At 38.1% G+C, this 19,843-nt stretch overlaps 1 protein-coding gene across 1 annotated transcript in view; it reads right to left on the bottom strand.

Moving 5' to 3' along the window:
* Positions 1–3,576: 3,576 nt before the first annotated feature.
* Positions 3,577–19,843, bottom strand: part of RPGRIP1L (RPGRIP1 like) — a 96,420-nt gene continuing 80,153 nt past the window's right edge. The window contains exons 23-25 of the mRNA XM_079907112.1: positions 13,710–13,794; positions 7,891–8,024; positions 3,577–5,395 (exon numbers count right to left, since the gene is read on the bottom strand). Of these exons, the coding sequence (XP_079763238.1) occupies positions 5,283–5,395; positions 7,891–8,024; positions 13,710–13,794 (332 nt within the window). The 3' untranslated portion in view covers positions 3,577–5,282. The remainder of the gene's footprint in view (positions 5,396–7,890; positions 8,025–13,709; positions 13,795–19,843) is intronic.

The raw sequence follows: 19,843 nt of genomic DNA, 5'->3' as shown, positions 1-19,843 counted from the left end.
GTGGGTTATCCCTTGTCCTATTAGAACCCCAAAAAACGATAACTCATTTTTTTTTCTTTTTGCGGTACGCGGGCCTCTCACTGTTGTGGACTCTCCCGTTGCAGAGCACAGGATCCGGACGCGCAGGCTCAGCGGCCATGGCTCACGAGCCCAGCCGCTCTGCGGCATGTGGGATCTTCCCGGACCGGGGCACGAACTCGTGTCCCCTGCATCGGCAGGCGGACTCTCAACCACTGCGCCACCAGGGAAGCCCGATAACACATATTTTTAACATTTAGATAAAATTATTTTTTAGCTAGCCCTTTACTACTGATTTCTAATTTCACTGCATTTTGCTCAGAGAAACAAATTATAAGGTTTTGATTCTTTGCAAATTGAGACTTCCTTTGTGGCTGCGTACACGGTTAATTTTTCTTTGAATGTCCTGCATGCGTTCTATATCCATTTGAATTTAGTGATCATACGAAGCAAATCTTCTAGACTTTTTCTTATCTTTTGATCTCTCACTCTCTGAGAATTATCTTAAAAAATATGTAGTCACTATAGTTCTGTCAGTTGTTGCTTCATGAATTTTGAGGCAATACTGTGAGATACATTTACTCAAGTTCACTACATCTTTGACCACTTGCTCCCTTTACGAGTATAAAATCTTTCTTTGTCCCTTGTTTTCCACCTTGGATTCGATTTTGTCGGATATTAAAACTGTCACCCTACCTTAATGTTTACATATTTAATACATCTATGTCTTGTTTTATAGCTTGTCTTCCCTCTCTTGGTTAGAAAAGTCTCCCCAACCTCTAGGTTGTATTGTAGTCTCTTAAGTCTTCTTCCAAAATTTCTCTTATTTTCCCTATTGTTAATGAGGCCGTGTAAACTGCGACAAAACACATTTACAGAAAATACAGCTTGATTTTAAAGTGATACATTTCCTTAAAATTTCTTAAAAACCGCTTATGCTTCAGCTCCTTACCAGTGATCGCTGAGAGCTTTCTGAGTTTCAGCCTCTGTTACTTCACTGAAAAAAGGTACAAAAGAAGCAAAGACACAAAAATTAGTTTGCTGTTTGTTTCCTTAGTGTCATGATGGCTGACTAAGAGTGCCCCTGTCATGTTAAATTAAGAGAAGTCTTAACACAAAGGAACATTTTGGGAAGGTCATAGATGACCTTCCAAATTTGGGAAATTGTCATAGATGCTGGTATCTAAAGAAGTGGTTATAGCACCAAGAAAAGAAGGAAAAAATGTGCTTTACTAATAACTAAAAATGAGTAGGGGGATAGACAGGTGGGAGGAGATGTTGCAGCTGAATATAGGTGTGAAGAGAATAGATGACGGAAATATAAAGATCAAGATGTACATTTGATTTAAAAAGAAGACTGATGATGTTCAATGAACAGAGAGGTGATGCTGTTACGGGGCTGAGAAAGGTGAATCTCAATAAAGAGTGAGAGAGGGCAAAAAGCAGAGGAAAAGTCCAAAGGTATCTACCATTGAAAAGAGGTCATGTTCTAAGTCTGAGGGACCCAGATTTTACTTCAGAAAAACTGAAGGAGAAACAAGGTTTAAACATATTAGTCAATGGTATATGGAAAACGAAAGGGCAAGAACAAAAGGTGTAATGGCATCAGGAACACGGGCCCAATTTCCCAGCAGGTCAGACTGTAAGGTGCAGTCCACTGGTGGTACTTTATTTTGAAATGGAAGTGAAGATTCTATCTTGCAAGATAAAAGAGATTAGGATGAGGAGATGTTTTCTAATTCTGTATTTTCGGTTTTTAAAACACTTGTTTCCATAGCTTTGATACTTCTTAGCTTTCTGGTTGACCGGCAGGTTGTTTTTGTTCTGAACAAAGGGGATGTAAAGCTGCATTTGCTCCCATTCATGGATCTAATTAGGCATGTTGCCCAAACTATAATAAATCATGGATTTAGTTTTTCTTTGTTAAGGTAGTCAGAGGCCTTCAGGCATGAGTGACTTATTAAAATGTACTCTCATAGTTGGGGATGAATGATCACCCTGGTATTGTCAATCACCCAATAATTTTATATCCCCAAAGCTCTCCCTTGGTTGTTTTGTACTACCCCAAAAATGACATTTTATTCTCGTATTTGTTCACAGACGTGATTCACATTTTGCTATCTAGAGCATAAGGAAATCATTCTAAATTCAGCAATAGTGCCAGTTTGACTAAAAAAAAGTTATTTTCCATATCCACCGGAATGTTAATCGGATTCTTGTTAGAACATGTGTAAGAAGTGGTTTTCATTGTCACAGCTCTTGATGTCAGATTACTAAAACAACTTATGTTTTGTTGTGGGAGCATGGGTGCACGCAGAACCTCCCCAATCACATGAACGCTCTCAGCCCACACTTCATAATACACAGAAATTATTTGTGTTTTGTGGTAACGACTGAATGGCAGGAACAGCAGAATTTCAACGTGGCTGTTCTTTATTTGATTAAATATATTCTCTATTTATTCTTAAAAAAACTAATTTAAGTTAAACGGCAATAAACCATGATAATTTAGAAAACATGTTGAAACTGAGAGTGAAGAGAAATGTTCTCTACGTAAACCACACTGTAAACCATAAAACTTATTTTTGTCAACTGCTTCTCATGACAGTGGCTAGGAATTTGACATTTCTACTACAGTAGGCAAAAAAACATGTAAAATACACTCTCCCACATACCACATCACATCTCTATTTATATTTCCAAACTAAAAGCATTTCAGCCCCCAAAAGTGCTGAGTGTACCGTGTACGTTTACACCAAGAGCTGTAAGTTCATACAAGCCTTACCTTAAGCTGGTGTATTTGTCTGGCCAGGCCCCCTGCCCAGCGCCAAGCCATACTTAATGGATCAGGCTTAGCTCACCAAGAGAAAACCATTGCTCTTGATCCTAAAAGGTGGGGAACTTTTCAGCGAACTCTGGTCAACACGACACAAAACAAAAAACTATTCTCGGGCAGATTATGAAAACCATTTGAAGCATCCAAGACCACTTATCCACTTCAAAACGTGTCAGCAGCTATTCAACTACTTATGAAAATGAGTTTTGTGAAAATTCATGTAGTTTGAGGCCGAGTATTCTAAAACTAGACAAGGAATCTTAAATAATCTGTTACGGTACACATGAAAGTGACAGAAACGTGGCTAATTCTCTAACGTTAGCTGAGGTATACATGCTATACAGTTGACTAGATCTCAGAAGATTTATAATAAAAACTTCCCCTTTCCACTTAAAGATCATAAGAAGTCAGCACAATCTGGTCTTCTCCCTGCTGAAAGGGTATTTAGTTTGGGATGTAATGTTTTAAAACAATAATACAAACCTCCTGGGAGAATACCACAATAAATGTCTCAAAAACCACTCAGTTAATCCCAGGGTATAATCCGGCTGTTTTAAATTACTGCAGGGAATATTACGGGCCTTAATGACACTGTAACTGCTTAAAGCCAAAGAAAGCTAGAAAGAGAGGCCAAAAAGATGAGCTCAGAGCCAGCTGAAGTGACAACAAACATGTGGCTGTTTATTAGGATTGGAGAGGTTTAGTCTGCAGATGTTTGTGGTCTCTAGAAGGTTCCAGAGGAATGAGTTGTTATGAAGATTTGCAGAGTTTGATGAGAGCAAGATTCTTCTTGGAGATGGCAGGCCCCAGACAGGGAGGCCCAATGGTAGAGACAGAATTTATAGATTTCTGTGGTCAGATCATACTCTACTGGTTCCACAATGTACATCAACAAATTAATATTGTACGGATGTCATTTCAAAGCCTCCTAAAGACGAGAGTCATTATTGAAGCCATTAGAGCACAGATGGTTCAAACTATATGCAGATATTCATACTTGCATTTTTGCATTATAGCTGCTTTTTTTTTTTTCTGTTGAACTGTAATGAATTGTCTCATAATCTATTCCATCTTCTTGCCATTAGCAGGCTTTGAATGTTCACAAATAGGAGCAAAGAACTCATTTTCCAGAGCTTTAATCACACAAAGAGGGAATGCCTAATTCTCTAAATGAAATGGTCTGTGATCACTGAAGCAGAGATTTAATATATCACGGCAAATTAGGTAGATTTTAATAAATTACTTATCTCCCTGAATACTTTACATATGCTTAAGAAGGAACATAGCCTGTTTGCAAACAGTGAAAACCCACAGCCTATAAAAATCCTTTGAAGAAAATGACAAATAAAAAAGTAAATTAAAAAATGAAATGCATTATATCCTAGACCTCTAGAGACAATTCCTTTGCAGCATTGATTCACAGCTCCATTAAAAATATCAATTAAATCCTTCAGTGAGATTGAGTAAAAGCTAGAAAATTAACTTTCTGAGCTGCTTTTCGATGATCTGGTTATCCAGATACACCCTCGCATTGTACAAGCTTGATGTAAATTTAAAAAATGATAAAAAGATACTCCTTTCAGGTCTAACTAAGCATATCAGAATTTCAGGCATATTTTTAATATTTTCTTTCTATGTCATAAGCTAAGTTTTCAAAGTGTAAATTTCATGTATCTGTCTCTTCTTTACATACACACATTCCTGGATCCCATATTACCATTACAAATACATGAAAACAATACAAATAAGAAGAACTGTAATTTTTAAGAAAGAAAAACAAAAAACTTGCAGTAATTTAATAAGTTGGTGCCAAGTCTCATTCTTCATATTTAATTGATAGAAATGGCATGCATCAAAGAAAATGCATACTGAGCTTTAATGTGCATAAAATGGATATTAGCATTTTAAAGAGGAAGATTAACACATTAATCCAAGTAATTTTCATATATTGCTTCTAATAAAATCTTCACAGTGCAAAACTCTTAATGAGGCTAATCATACACATTCCATTTAGTGGGACAATTAGGGATAACGTAAAAGTATTTCTTTTTCATAGGTTTTCTAAGATTTATGCTTTTTGCTTATTAAAAATAAAAATGGGAATTGCATTTCAGTTCTTCATAAGAAAATGTTGAAAATGCAAATAGACTTTCTCATGTTATCACGTAGGTATAAATTATTGAGAAGGTGTTGCCCACTGTGGAGAACTTAAGTCCTGAGGGGGTGGCAGTCATGGGAAGGAGGGAATAGAAAAATAAACAAATGGAAAAAGTATACAAAACTTGAACACTTCAAACCCAGGCCTCCTCCCTCCCAGCTTCTCATGAATTATAGATTACATACACCAGAGTAATTACGAAAATCTCATCTAAGTGCTTTCATGTGAGCATTTACTCAGGAGTAGGAGATGCCTCTGGAGTAGTTTCTTTCAAGCCTCCAAGTCATCTCTGTATTGCTCGTAGACAGACCGTAGGGCATGGAGTGCTTCGACAGTTACCCTGAGCTTGCCAATACCTCCACCATCTGCTCGAGCATCCAAAACTAGGGAGAAGATAGCAGAAAAGTGTTAATATCATTCAACAGATTTTTCTTCAGAGAGCCTAGCTGAAACAGTAGTTGAAAAGATGAAAACAGCTCTACAGAAGTCCAAAGTTCACTGGTATCTCAGAAATCTAAAAATCAAAGCTTGTCATGTGTGTATGAGTGTGTATACACATTTCAGATGTACTGTATGTATGTATACATATTGCTTGTAGAGTTAAAACTAATGATCTAATCCTGAAGTTTACCCAGTGGAAAGGCTATAGGATAATGATTCCCACAGAATCAGAATTTCTTAGTAGGAAATGAAAGTCTAAAAGGGATCAAGATATGACAACGAAGAACTTGTTCTAACATACCGTGTTAACAAATATCAGAATGGCTACTTACTGTAAAGAAATTACATGATCATTATTTGAAATGGTTATTTATATATTTTTAAAGATTTTTTTTTGATGTGGACCATTTTTAAAGTCTTTATTGAATTTGTTACAATATTGCTTCTGTTTTGTTTTGGTTTTTTGGCCACAAGGCATGTGGGATCTTAGCTCCCCGACCAGGGATTGAACCTGCACCCTCTGCATTAGAAGGTGAAGTCTTAACCACTGGACCGCCGGGGAAGTCCCCTGGAATGGTTATTTATCTTTCTAAGGAAAACATTCCATTTAAAATAGATTATATGTGAAATTAGAAAAAGTTAAAATGGCAGACCCAGAATCTTAAGGTCTATGGATTGGCTCTGAGGGTCTATGAACTGATGTTGCAAGAAAGTAGATGCAAAATTTTGAGCGTCTGTGGGCTTTTCTGGGAAGGAGGCACAGCTTTAGTGGTGTATCAAAGGCAGACTGTTTGATAATTCTCTGAGCTCAGTGGTGGGGGCCAAATGGGATGCTGATTCAGACCCCAACCCTCTGTGAACAGCGATAACCTACTAGTGACTCCAGGCCAGAATTTTGGACTTTGTAAGTCTTGACAGCACTTATGAGTCTATATAGTTTCCTATGTATTTTCCTCGTGGTTTTCCTTGAACTTTTAATATGTGTGTTTGTTTAATTCCAAGAAAATTTGTAAGGAAACCTTCAAATAAAACTTAGTATACAAAGACTTAGGTGGAGAAATGAGCAGGCAGGGAGATTGCAGGGGAACAAATGGTCCCCAGCGCACTGCCGAGCCTTCACCTCTTCTTTGGAACGCCTCACTTCTATGTCTGGCACAGAGCAACGCATTAAAAACCTAACCTTACCAGCGTTTAATTTTCTGACTCTTTCCCAGAACAAGGCCACAATAGCTGTCTCTATCAGACCAATATGATCATTTGTGGTCTTGCAGAACGAGAAGATGGCTTTTGAAACAGCACTGACTGTAGAAAAGATAAAGAATCTAAAGCACAGATAATTTTGAACATTTCTGTCAGACTCTCTTGGTTCTGGGTGTTTTTAATAGGATTTAGGTTCGTATTTTAATCCTCTCATCTTTTTCTTCTGTGCCTGCCAAAGTTGTGATATGTGTGTGATATGTATAGTTTATAAAATTTCCCAGAATAGGTTTCTAATTTGGTTACTTGGTCTAATTTGGTTAATTATTTGGCTTGATCCTGACTTTTGAGCACTTGACACACATCCAGGACAAGCAGCTTGACATGTGAACCACAGCTGAACTACGGTGTAAGCAGAGTGCCTGGCACTTAAGAGGTGCTCAGTTAAGTGCTCATTTAATGCATGAATAAATGAGTAAACAAACCGTGTACATTTTTCCAGTGATGGATGGCTCTGCTGACTTAAGAAATGAGATTAGGACTCAGCCTCGTTTCTTCATTTACTGTACAGCCCAGGCCATCCCTGATTATTATTTTTAAAAGTCTTGATTTCATAAAGTACAGTACCTTCAGCATGTTCTAAATATGTTATATAAGGATAAGGGGTAGAAATTAGGCATTGTTGGGACTCACACCTGGTGAGGTGAAAATCTAGAAGAGCACTTTTTGTCAGGAATCCCTAACTCCTCCCTGAATCCTGATGAGAAGCAAGTGACCAAAACTACTCAGTTATTTGCAGTGACTATATCACCGGACTGTAACACTGAAGTAAAGAGAAGCCTTGCAGAACACACTGTAATGATCACTCAGAATAACATGCCTTAGCTGAAATAAGGGTTGACAGCATGAGGCTTCTAGAAACAACATTAAAAAAAATCCAATGGCCACATTTTTGTCCCCCACAACCCCCGCCCCACAATACTAACAAAATGAATAATTCCTTGAGAAACACAATTAATTATTTTTAAATTTCTGTTGATTCAAAGGAAGGCAGAGAAGGAGGGTAAGGGGGGGATGTAGGGAGAAATTCCAGCCTCAACAAAACATCAGCTTGAGTCGCAAAGGATTCAACTAGTGTGTGACTCAACGTCCTTGCAGCCAGCAAAAAGAAGGTTTTAATAAAGAATTTGGATTTCAGCAATTGCTGGTTGTACAGATTGAGCAATACTTCCACCCATACCATCAATACTTTGCTCGATGATGTCTCTCCCTTCCCGAAACATGTCGGCGAGGTCAACGTTAGCAATGCCGATGTCCTCACACTCCAGATCCTGCTCATCCTCTGGAGGGTCACTGACCACAGTGAAGCGAACGCTGAGAAGGGAAAGAACACAGAACATCGCTACAAAGTGAGAAAAAAAAATCACAAATGAAACAAAACTCCTGAATGGGTTTTTATCACAAACTGTGAAATCTCAGTTTCCAATTATTCCAATAAAAAGAAAATTATATAAGTTATTATATGAACGATTAGAATTATTATAGCACACCCAGACTTCACATGAACACTAATTCACTTTTCTAAGCACTGATTATCATTTATCACTAGAATCTGAGAAAATTACTAGGCGAAGAGAAGAACCAGATGTTCACTCTATTATATATTATCTGATCATATTTTGACATGTCTACTTTTAAGGCTAAAAGGATCAAGTGAATAAAGACCAGGGAGGTTAGGGCAGCTTTTTCAACAGAAATGCAACATTTTCTATAGAAATGCACAACTTTGGAGTTTCTACTAAGCAAGTTAACCAACTGTGTTCTATATATTCTTAATTATGTTAGCTAAATGTTGTAGCTCTACCCAATAGCTATACGAAATGTTTGTATTAGTTCAGCAATCTTTCAACTTACAATCATAGCATCCAAGTTTTATTTTACTTTTAGACATATAATTGGAGGGTTCTGATGGAACTGATTTGAATTAGTGGCTTGTGTTGAGGCCAAACACACTTGGACTGACCAAATGACAGGAATTTACAGTTAAGTACTCTTTTGATATGTCTTGGCAGCATAGCTTAAACCACGAATGCTTGTAAACGACCATTTTAACCATTTTCAAAATCTATCCATCCCAAATCAGAAACAAAACAAGAAACTTGTTTCTTAGATAACACTGTTAGGTAAAAACCTAAGTCTCTGGGATGTCATGCCTTGAAAAATATGCACGATTAAAATCCTTTCCAAATGTTTACAGGTAAACATGACAATATTTTAAAATAATTTGCTAAAAGTATTCAACATTTCATTTCTTTACTAAGTCCCTGTTTTTCCATAGCAATAAATTCTGATCAGGAAATAGAAAGATGGATATTTTATATGATGCATAAAATAGATAAATTAAGATTAAGTGGTTTAAGGGCATCCGTTCTGGGTTCAAATTTCTGCTTTCCTATTAATTAGCTGTGTGACTTTGTACACATTACTTAACCTCTCTGATCTCAGTTTCCCTATCTGTAGAATAGTAATGGTTCACTGGGCTCTTGTGAGGATTGGATGAGATGATACATGTAAATGGTGCCTGGAACACATTAAGCACTGAGTAAATGTTTGCTCTTTTATTATTACTATTTTTAATCTAGATAGAGCTCCTTAAGCTTCTACATTTCTAAGGGAAGAGAAAAAGAATACATGGGAAAGGCTTGTCTCAATTGAAAACCGAGACAACCAAATTATACAATGACTGTATCACTCATTAAACAAGAAGAATGATGATGAAAGATATTGTCCTAAAATGAATATACTTAGAAAAGAAGGAATTAGAAGTGATATTTGACACACATTTTACACCCACAAGACTTACAGAAAGGATGGAGGCTACAAGATTGTAGTAATATTAAGTGTTATCCTTATATAATGTCTCATATCTAAGGATAATTATCTATATACTTTACAAATGCATACCATTACCTCCACTGAATATATGAGAATTCTGAGAAAAAAAGAAAAAAAAAAAACCCTTCTAAGTGCCAGAGAAAGGGCTAAAAACAAAAAATGCAATATTTCTGGTTTAGATTCTATAGAGAGCAAAATGAGATGTCAAATACAAAATTAAGAAACTAAAGTTAGGCTCTAAAGGGAGGAAGGTACACTAAAATAATTTAAAAACTACAGCTTGGCTTCAGCTAAACTGTACATACACGTACACGGACACACACAGACACATCTTATCTTACCTTGAACCCTGCCGAAACAAAGAGATGGAACCTTGCTTTATGTGCTGGAGAGGCTTCACTAACCAGCTTAAATGTCATCTCCTCGGGCTTGCCTTCATGTTATTATTACTTTTTTTATTCCTACTTTTTGTTTTTGGCCGCGCTACAAGGCTTGTGGGATCTTAGCTCCCTGACCAGGGATCGAACGCAGCCCTGGCAGTGGTACCGCGGAGTCCTAACCACTGGACCGCCAGGAATTCCCTTTATGTTATTTTCCATTTTAACAGCTTGTTTAGCTTTCTCTTAGTACCTATTGTAATATGTAATTGGTTGATTTGTTTACTTGTTGTCTGTCTTCCTCAGTGGAATGTATACTCCATGAGTGCAAAGATATCCTCTTGGGCTTCCCTGGTGGCGCAGTGGTTGAGAATCTGCCTGCTAATGCAGGGGACACAAGTTCGAGCCCTGGTCTGGGAGGATACCACATGCCGCAGAGCAACTAGGCCCATGAGCCACAACTACTGAGCCTGCGCGTCTGGAGCCTGTGGTCCGCAACAAGAGAGGCCACGATAGTGAGAGGCCCGCACACCGTGATGAAGAGTGGCCCCCGCTTGCCACAACTAGAGAAAGCCCTCGCACAGAAACGAAGACCCAACACAGCAAAAATAAATTAATCAATTAATAAACTCCTACCCCCAACATCTTCTTTAAAAAAAAAAAAAAAAAAGATATCCTCTTTTTCAGCATTTTAGTTCCTGATACTTAGGTAGGGATCATAAATATTTGTTGAATTACTACATGAACTGCAAAATGGAAGTCCTAGTTGAAGGCTGCCTCATTTGGGGAAGGTTGACTGGAGAAGGCAGGCCTTGGGCTGGGCCTCAAGATTTAGACCTCAAACGTAACCTGCTGTCATTTAGGAAACCAGAAGGCACTGAAACTCCTTAGATCATTTAGCAGTTTTCATTCTTTCCTCATTCTGAAATAGTTCGTTTTTATATGAAACAGGATAGAAGAGCCTAAGGGCTCACCTGTGAGTTTTACACACTGGAGTGCTGATAGTTAAGTTGGATCTGTACAGTAGAACACTGTGAAGGGGAAGAAATGAAACCAAAAAGGAACCTTAAGTCGGTGTCAAAACCACGACTTCAAATAAGTAATTTCCAGACTCCCATTTCAATGTGTTGCCTCCCTTTTAAAGTGACGCTTGTATACTTGCAAATATAGCATGGGACAGAATGCAAAGGTACTGTATGTGATTCATTATACAATGCACATCATCTTATGTGTGTCAGAGAAGATTGGCCAAACTTATCTAACTGTGGCTCTATAAGTTATCACCAATGTTCAAGGGGGCTACTGTCTGAGAAAATGAATTCTTATAAACTAGGAGGTACTTTAAGTAATGTGACCTCAGAGTACTTAAAAAAGGTGAGAACATTCACTGGAATAACATTTGTCTTTTGGTTGTGGAAAAATGTAAATGTAAACTCCTTTTTTTTCCCCTTAAGAAAATGATACTGTCAAAGGAGAGAAATGGGACAGGGCTATTCTCCCATGATGGCCCCATCCCTCCCCTGGCAGTCCGATGAGCACGTGGCCGGCGCTCCAAGCCCTCAGCTGTCATCAGCCCCGAGCCAGTCACTCTGCACCTGCAGTGCCTCTTGCAGTATCTAAAATGACATGAACGTTTGTGCCTCTGTGGACATTTAAAAATTTTTAGGGAAACAATGATGGGAGAGTGGGAGTCATTACAGCTATGGTGGACTTTTTTTTATTTTTAAAGTTCAGTTCTGGGCAGTGATGACCCAGCTTCTTGACCACAGAGAAGTAGATGACATGGCCAGTGCCATTTAATCACTAGTGACCTGGGATACCCCAGGGGGCCAGTGGTATTTGAGGTGGCCTTGAAAGAAGCTGAAGTATACAAAGTAGGTTAAACCTGAGTGATTATCTACCGTCCTGGGAAAAACAGAACCTCAGGGCAATTAATAGGGTTTTCCTACTCTTTCTTCAGAATCAAGATCCAAGGAGGGACTTCCCTGGTGGTCCAGTGGTTAAGAATCCTCCTTCCAATGCAGGGGACACAGGTTTGATCCCTGGTCGGGGAACGAAGATTCCACATGCTGTGGGGCAACTAAGCCCACGTGCTCTAGAGCCCACACACCACAACTAGAAAGCCCACGTGCTGTAACTACTGAGACTGAGTGCTGCAACTACTGAGCCCGCATGCCACAACTAGAGAGCCCGCACACCGCAACTACTGAGACTGTGTGCCACAATGAAGATCCTGCATGCCGCAACTAAGACACGACGCTGCCAAATAAATAAATATTAAAAAAAAATCCAAGGAAATAATACATGTATTTCAAGGAGTTAAAGAAAAAGCCACTGTCAGATCCTAAGAGCTAAGAATTTCAGTTTCATTTCATGAAACAGAAGATCAGATGCTAGTTTGGAAGCTCTTTTGAAAAATATAATGTCGTTAATGTTCACTTCCTGATGTCTAGGAAACAGATGAACCTCAGTCTCTTTCTCAGGTGGGGGACGGGTAAGTGCTGGTTTGAGGCAGTGAGAGGCTTTGTCACTGATGGGCCATAAAGGCAAGGAGAAGAGGACAATGGGGAGATAACGGGTCCACCCAGGCCAACGGGAACAAGCCAGCAGAGGGGCGTTGGCGAAGCCCCAGCTCAGGGGTTGATGGGTAGCACTTAGATAACTCCTCAGACTGCATGGATGGGAGCTCAATCAAAAGTATGAACTTATTTATTTATTTAAAATTATTTATTTATTTATTTATTTATGGCTGCGTTGGGTCTTCGTTGCTGTGTATGGGCTTTCTCTAGTTGCGGCGAGTAGTGGCTACTCTTCGTTGCGGTGAGCGGGCTTCTCACTACGGTGGCTTCTCTTGTTGCAGAGCATGGGCTCTAGGCACATGGGCTTCAGTAGCTGTGGCTCACGGGCTCTAGAGCGCAGACTCAGTATTGTGGCTCATGGGCTTACTTGCTCCGTGGCAGGTGGGATCTTCCCGGACCAGGGCTCGAACCCGTGTCCCTTGCACTGGCAGGCGGATTCTTAACCACTGCGCCACCAGGGAAGTCCAGCAAGAATTTATTAAGATCAGGTTTTTTTCCTTCTCGAAAGGGTATAATTTCTCTACTGACCAAAAATGCAAAGTGTCCTGTTCAAGTTTGCCCCCCAAAAGCATTAAAAATAACATGAAATGATGAACTATTAAAAAGTGCTAGTGAGGTAAAAATTAGTATGAAAGGCTGATGAGCTATTACAAATAATAATATTACTACTGCTTATAATGACGGCAATGAATACTTACTGTGCTCTTACTCTGTGTCAGGCGCTATTCTATCCATCTTACACATATCATCTCATTTAATCTTTACAACCACCCTGTATTATCTCCATTTTACAGATGCAGAAAGTGAGGCACAGGGTGGTTGTCTGAGGTCAGACAGCTAGTAAGTGATAGAACAAGAATTTATATTCCAGCCATTGAGTCCAGAGCGCCCCCTCGGGGCAATCACTGTTAGGTGCTTTACACTTATACCTGACTGACAATGGGATACTTTATATACTACACTGTACAGTCTTTTGGTTTGCAAAGCACGATAGGATCTTTACAGTTACTCTGTATGGTAGGCAGGGCTGTGATATTTCTAGGAGGAAAGAGACCCAGAGAGGTCACATACTCATTCAAGGACACTGAGTGAATCAGGGAAGTAAGGTGTTCTGCTTCCTCATCTTGTGCTTTTCTTTCCCCACCACACCACGCTACAGAGATCTACTTTGTATAAACCGCCAGATAATTTAGAATGCTTAAATGTACCTTCTATTAGGCATCTCTTGTTTAAGTAGTATAGCTTTTAAGATGTCTCTCTTGGCTTGGTTGTTTTCTTTATCCACGTAGATCACTAAACCAAAAAAAAAAAAAATCCACAAGAAGTCACTCAGGAATATGCTACATTAGTACCATTCTGTATTTGTATAAATACCTGTTTTTAGAGACTCAAGTCATACCACCTCACTTGTACGCAAGGGAAAAGAAAGCCGCGCTGGAAACCAGAATCAAATCTGAATAGTCATGTGATCTAATGTCATGTCACTGGCAGGTTTACGTACACACTGTCAGAAAAGATACAAGCAACATCTAAGAGTGCCACATCGCTGTCACTGCCTGTTAATGGCAGTGGCAGTCGTGACAGTAAAAGCCAGCGGTCTTTATTGCTTTGTATTTGAGGGATTTACTGCATTTTCTTTCACCCAAGAAGCAAGTGATATGATAATGTATGGCAGAGAGCTTGTCCTTCCTGACAGCCCTGGTAATTTAATCCTTCTCTCCTGCCACAACATGCAATAAAAGAGGCATCCTAGCGCAATGGGTTGAGGAAATCCACACACTGACGCTTGCTGGTGGTTGGGTGGGGGTACGGCATAGACCTGTGGTGGAAGGGAGAGAGAGAGGCTTTTTAGGGTGTGAAGTTTGTCTTTGGTTTTCAAAGGTTCACGCTGGCATGCAGGAGTGTGGTTAGACTTTACTTGGCTGAAATATAAGATTAGGTAACTCATCTAAAGACCCACAAGGAAGAAGACAGTGAACACGTGAAACTGTAAATGTCTGCACTTTGGGAAAATGGCATCTCAGAGTGTGAACACTCTAATTTTCATTCTGATTATTTTTTCTCAGCTCGGCAGCCTTTCAGCCATGCGTTAACTTCTGAAGACATTTCTTTTTCAGGTGCCATTTTGGAGCTAAAGTCTCTCCTGTGACCAGATCTCAATTTAGAGATAATCCCTGATCAAAAATACACAAAGGGTGAAAAGATACCATGACAGTTCTAAAGCCAGGTTACGTTGGGAACAAACATATTTCATACTGAGAATGTTTCCCTGGACAATTTGAGTTCAATCTCAAATTATGATGCTATCAACTCATTTAATCGTTGGCTAGTTGAGCAAATATTAGCCGAGGGCCAGGGATGGCACGTGCTGGGCACTGAGTGAGGCACAAAGGTCTGTGTGGAGGTGGGCTGGTAGTTTAAGAGAAGGAAGAACCAAGGTCAAACAGCAGCTCTTAGCTTTTTGCTCTTTGCACGATACCATATTAGTAAATGTGACCAATGATACAGGTTACTGAGATTTACAGGAATCATAAAAGACAAAGGGTTCTTGTAAATTTTGTAAATATAGTGTTTTACTTATCAATGCTAAAAAGGCATGCTTTTAAAAAAAGTCATGCTTTTCCACTAATGCTGGAAGATGGGACCTCATTTGGCCACCAGTACACCAAGCTAAATTTGAACTTTTTTTCCCCAAATCGGAATTTTTTGTCTTTGCTGTTAATTACCAATTCAAGATATGGTAGACCGTATCCTTTCTGACTTCAGAGTTCTAAAGCTTTTAAGCCATACTGGCCTACATTTCTTTTGTGATAATTTTTCTCAGTTTTACTGAGATATAACTGACATATAACATTGTATGAGTATTAGGAGTACAACATAATGATTTGATATATGTATATATTGCAAAATATTTATCATAGTGAGTTAACATCCATCACCTCACATGGTGACAATTTTTTTTACTCTCTTAGCAACTTTCAAATACACAATACAGTGTTGTTAATTATAGTGGTCTACATTGCTTGAAAACAAGGGTAATCTCAGTGATTTAAAACAAAAAAAAAAGACTGAATTCAACGTCTAGCATCCAAATAGTCTTTCAATTAAAGTAGACCAGTTCTGATGAATCTCAACAGCTTGAAAAATTTTTTTAATGTGATAAAATATACATAACATAAAGTTTAGTATTTTAAGCATCTTTAAGTATACAGCTTAGTGGCATTCAGTACATTCACACTGTTTTGCAGCCATCTCCACTATCCATCTCCAGAACTTTATCATCATCTCCAACTGAAACCACACCCACTGAACAGTAACTTCCTACTCCCTCCTCCTCTCAGCCCCTGGTAACCACTATTTTACCTTCTGTCTCTATGACTGTGACTATTCTAGATACCTCTTATAAGTAGAACCATATAATATTTATCCTTCTGTGTCTGGCTTATTTCAATTAGCATAATGTTTCCAAGGTTCATCTATGGCATGTGTTAGGATTTCATTCCTTTTTAAGACTCAATAATGTTCCTGTATGTACATGTATATACACATACACACACATACATACAAACACAGCACATTTTGTTTATCCATTTGTCTTTTGATGGATATTTAGGTTGGTTTCACCTTCTGGCTATTGTGAATAATGCTGTGATGAACATGGTGTACAAACATCTGTCAGAGTCCTTGCTTTTAATTCTTTTGGCTACATTTCCAAAAGTACAATTGCTAAATCTTTGGCAATTCTATGTTTAACTTTTTTTTAAAAAAATCTTTACCATTGAAATTGGTAAAAAAATGGTATAGTTGTGACACCTTCTGCTTCATCCAGTTGACCAGCACACTGTATATCCTATTCTCTTGACAAAGATAAAAATAGTGATGGCCACCATTTATTGAGCGATGTTTATTATGTACTATGTACTACACTCAATACTTTCCTTACTGCAATCACATCTGTTAAGAACCATGCTGACCCACATTTTACAGATGATTAAGCAGACCCAGAGAAGGTAAGTAATTTGCCTCAGGTTACCTAGTTAGAAAGTGGTGGAGCTAGAATTTGAATCCAGGGAGGTCTGCCCCATGGCCTGCCTTCTTAACCTCCATGCTATACCTTCTCCTTCTTCCACATGAAGCCAGAGCTCTTCCTGCTGTTTAAACTGCAACCATGTTGTTAGCACAGACTGGGATGTGAGAGAGAATTCCATTGCTGTATCAAGAGAGGCCATCTCGCCCTCCTTTCACTCTTTCTTAAAGGGATATTGCTTTAGATATTTACATCTGGTCCAGGTGTGTTAACCAGTTCTCTTGACTAAACACTTTCAAAAATTCCTTTTCCACAAATAATAAACGCTGGAGAGGGTGTGGAGAAAAAAGAGCCCTCCTATACTGTTGATGGGAATGGAAAATGGTACAGCCACTATGGAGAACAGTATGGAGGTTCCTTAAAAAACTAAAAATAGAGTTACCATATGATCTTGCAATCCCACTCCTGGGCATATATCCAGAGAAAACTATAATTCGAAAAGATACATGCACCCCAATGTTTACTGCAGCACTATTCACAATACCCAAGACATGGAAGCAACCTAAATGTCCATCGACAGATGAATGGGTAAAGAAGGTGTGGTACATATATACAATGGAATATTACTCAGCCATTAAAAAGAGTGAAATAATGCTATTTGCAGCAACATAGACGGACCTAGAGATTATCATACTAAGTGAAGTAAGCCAGATAAAGACAAATATCATATGATATCGCTCACATGTGAAATAAAAAAAAAAACAAGATCAAAATGAACTTATTTACAAAACAAACAGACCCACAGACATGGAAAACAAACTTATGGTTACCAAAGGGGAAAAGGTAGGGGGAGGGATAAATTAGGAGTTTGGGATTAACAGATACACACCACTATATATAAAATAGATAAACAACAGGGACCTACTGTATAGCATAGGGGACTATACATAGGGGATATTTTGTAATAAGCTATAGGGGAAAAGAATCTGAAAAAGATATCTGTCTATCTATCTATCTATCTATCTATCTATCTATCTATAACTGAATCACTGTGCTGTACACCTAAAACTAACACAACATTGTAAATCAACTATACTTCAAAAAAAAAAAATTCCTTTTCAAAAAAACTCAAGCTACTTACTGATGAGTTTGGTTCTCCAAAAGTGTACCAAGTTAGAACTACCCAGCTCTCCTGCTTGCACAAACAAGGCTTAGACTGGGGATCTTAATCTAGCCTAATGGTTCTTAGTCTTTAATGTGCATCAGAATCCCTGGAGGATGTGTTAAAAATGCAGATTACTGAGCTCACCTTCAATTTCTAATTCAGTAGGTCTGGGGTAGGGCCTGAGAATTTGCATTTCTAATATCTTCCCAGCTGCTGCTGCTGCTGGTCAGGATACCATTGAGAACCAACATTTGGGCCCAACACTCCTTTGCCTGATTTTTGAAAAGGATCAGGAACTAGTAAACATTTTTTTTGTGTCAAACATGTGGGAGATAGAGACACTTTGGTTACCTCTAATTAGGTCATGATCCCAAGGACATCCATTTGGTGTTCTGAATTAGATGGTTAAAAAAAAAATCTACAATTTCAAAACTTGAAATTCATCCTTTAAAAAGCAATTCTGGTGATTATGAAATGTATCAGAACTCTCCAAAAGTTAAGCTATCTACCTTTCATTCTCATCAGAAATCACATTTGTTTAGGACTTGCTAGATTTTGACATAAATTTACTGAAAGCATGTGTCTCAAACAAGATACAAACCAGTAGTCCAAATACTTGAGTTGATCTTGAATTGTCTACCATTAAAAACACATCCCTCACTTCTGCAGGCTGGAGAAATCCTTATTTTCTTTATCAATGTCATTCGGCAGAAGCAGATGGTTTAATTATATAAAGGGTTGATAACCTTGAAGATAACTTTTGTGTTGAAGTGTTATCATCCCCCCAGTCCTTACCTTTGCCAAGTTTTTCCTCCCGTTAGTAACAAAATCTAAAGTTCTGCATCCTTTTCATCTTCTGCATTAAACTTTAATTGTTCCAACAGATAGACCATTCAATGCTCAGAGACTAAAGGCCTAGATCTGTATAAGTCTCATAAAAACTCTGGACGATTTCATTAATCTTTTTTCTTCCCACTGTCAACTCCCTAGAAGACTTTATTCAGCCCAGACAACATTCTGTAGACCTACCATTAATCTTATTCTTTTCCAAACTATTTTCTTGCTTTCTCAGCGTTCTCCAAGCAAATTTTTCAAGCCCAATAAAATACAAATGTTTTGTTCTTGCTACCAGTGTCTAGCAAGTTAATTCAACGTTGATTCTTTTCTTTTTTCTTCTACTATTCGTAGCCCTAAAAAGATATATATTTCGTGTATGTGAAACTGGTATTAACACCTCTTAATAAAGAGACTGAATCAGGCTATGAATAATCCTGGGGATCACTAGTCTAAACCTCTCATTTTATGTACCTAATTTAGGCCTCAGTATACAAATCCCTTTTGAATAGATTCAAGTCATAATGCAGGGTAAAAATCATTGCAAGGTCTGGTTAACCTCTCGCCTGGTATGGTGTTCAAATAGAAGCCAGCATGTACTAACTGTCCTTTAAATTTTCTGTCTCAATGAAAACGTCAGTTTGGAAATAAAACTACTTTCATTAACATTTAATAAGATTTGGAAGATGTAAGCCTACATTTACATTGACCTTTTATATCAAATAACAAGTGAATGGTTAATCATTACAATAATTAGATGAGTGAGATAGTTACTTATTAACCAAAGATTCAAGGAGATTCTCCTGCAATGAAGGAGATGCAAACATAGTAATTTAAAAATAAACACTTTCAGTATGTCCTACTTAAGTGAAAAATAAACCTTCTCCAAGGTTCATGTTATTTCTCAAATTTGCTGATGATCTAGGACTTCATTTTTTCAGATACAGTAGATATAAAACAGCATTAATTTGCTTCTAAGCACAAAGTACATTCCTCTCCCTTCCCATCAGATAAATATCCTTAAAATTCTTTTCAGTTAACCTTGAAAATTCTATATAGTCAAATCTCAATAGGTAGGAATAGAAGCTGCAGAAAGGTACAGTAAACACTTCTAATGAATTAAATTCTAATAGATTACTAGTTTTCTTGTTGATATCAAATGACTAATTCATTAGAAACATAAGCAACTCTTAAAATACCATTTAGATAGTAGGGTATCTTGCAGTAAAAGGAAAACATTTAAAACAACCAAATCAATGCCAACCAACCAACCAATAAACCAACAAAAAGCCTCAAACAGACCTAGGTCACCATGT

This window comes from Stenella coeruleoalba (assembly GCF_951394435.1).
Source record: "Stenella coeruleoalba genome assembly, chromosome: 20".
NCBI lineage: Eukaryota > Metazoa > Chordata > Mammalia > Artiodactyla > Delphinidae > Stenella > Stenella coeruleoalba.
Note: the sequence above shows the minus strand (reverse complement) of the source record. Positions and strands in the feature narration are given on the sequence as shown.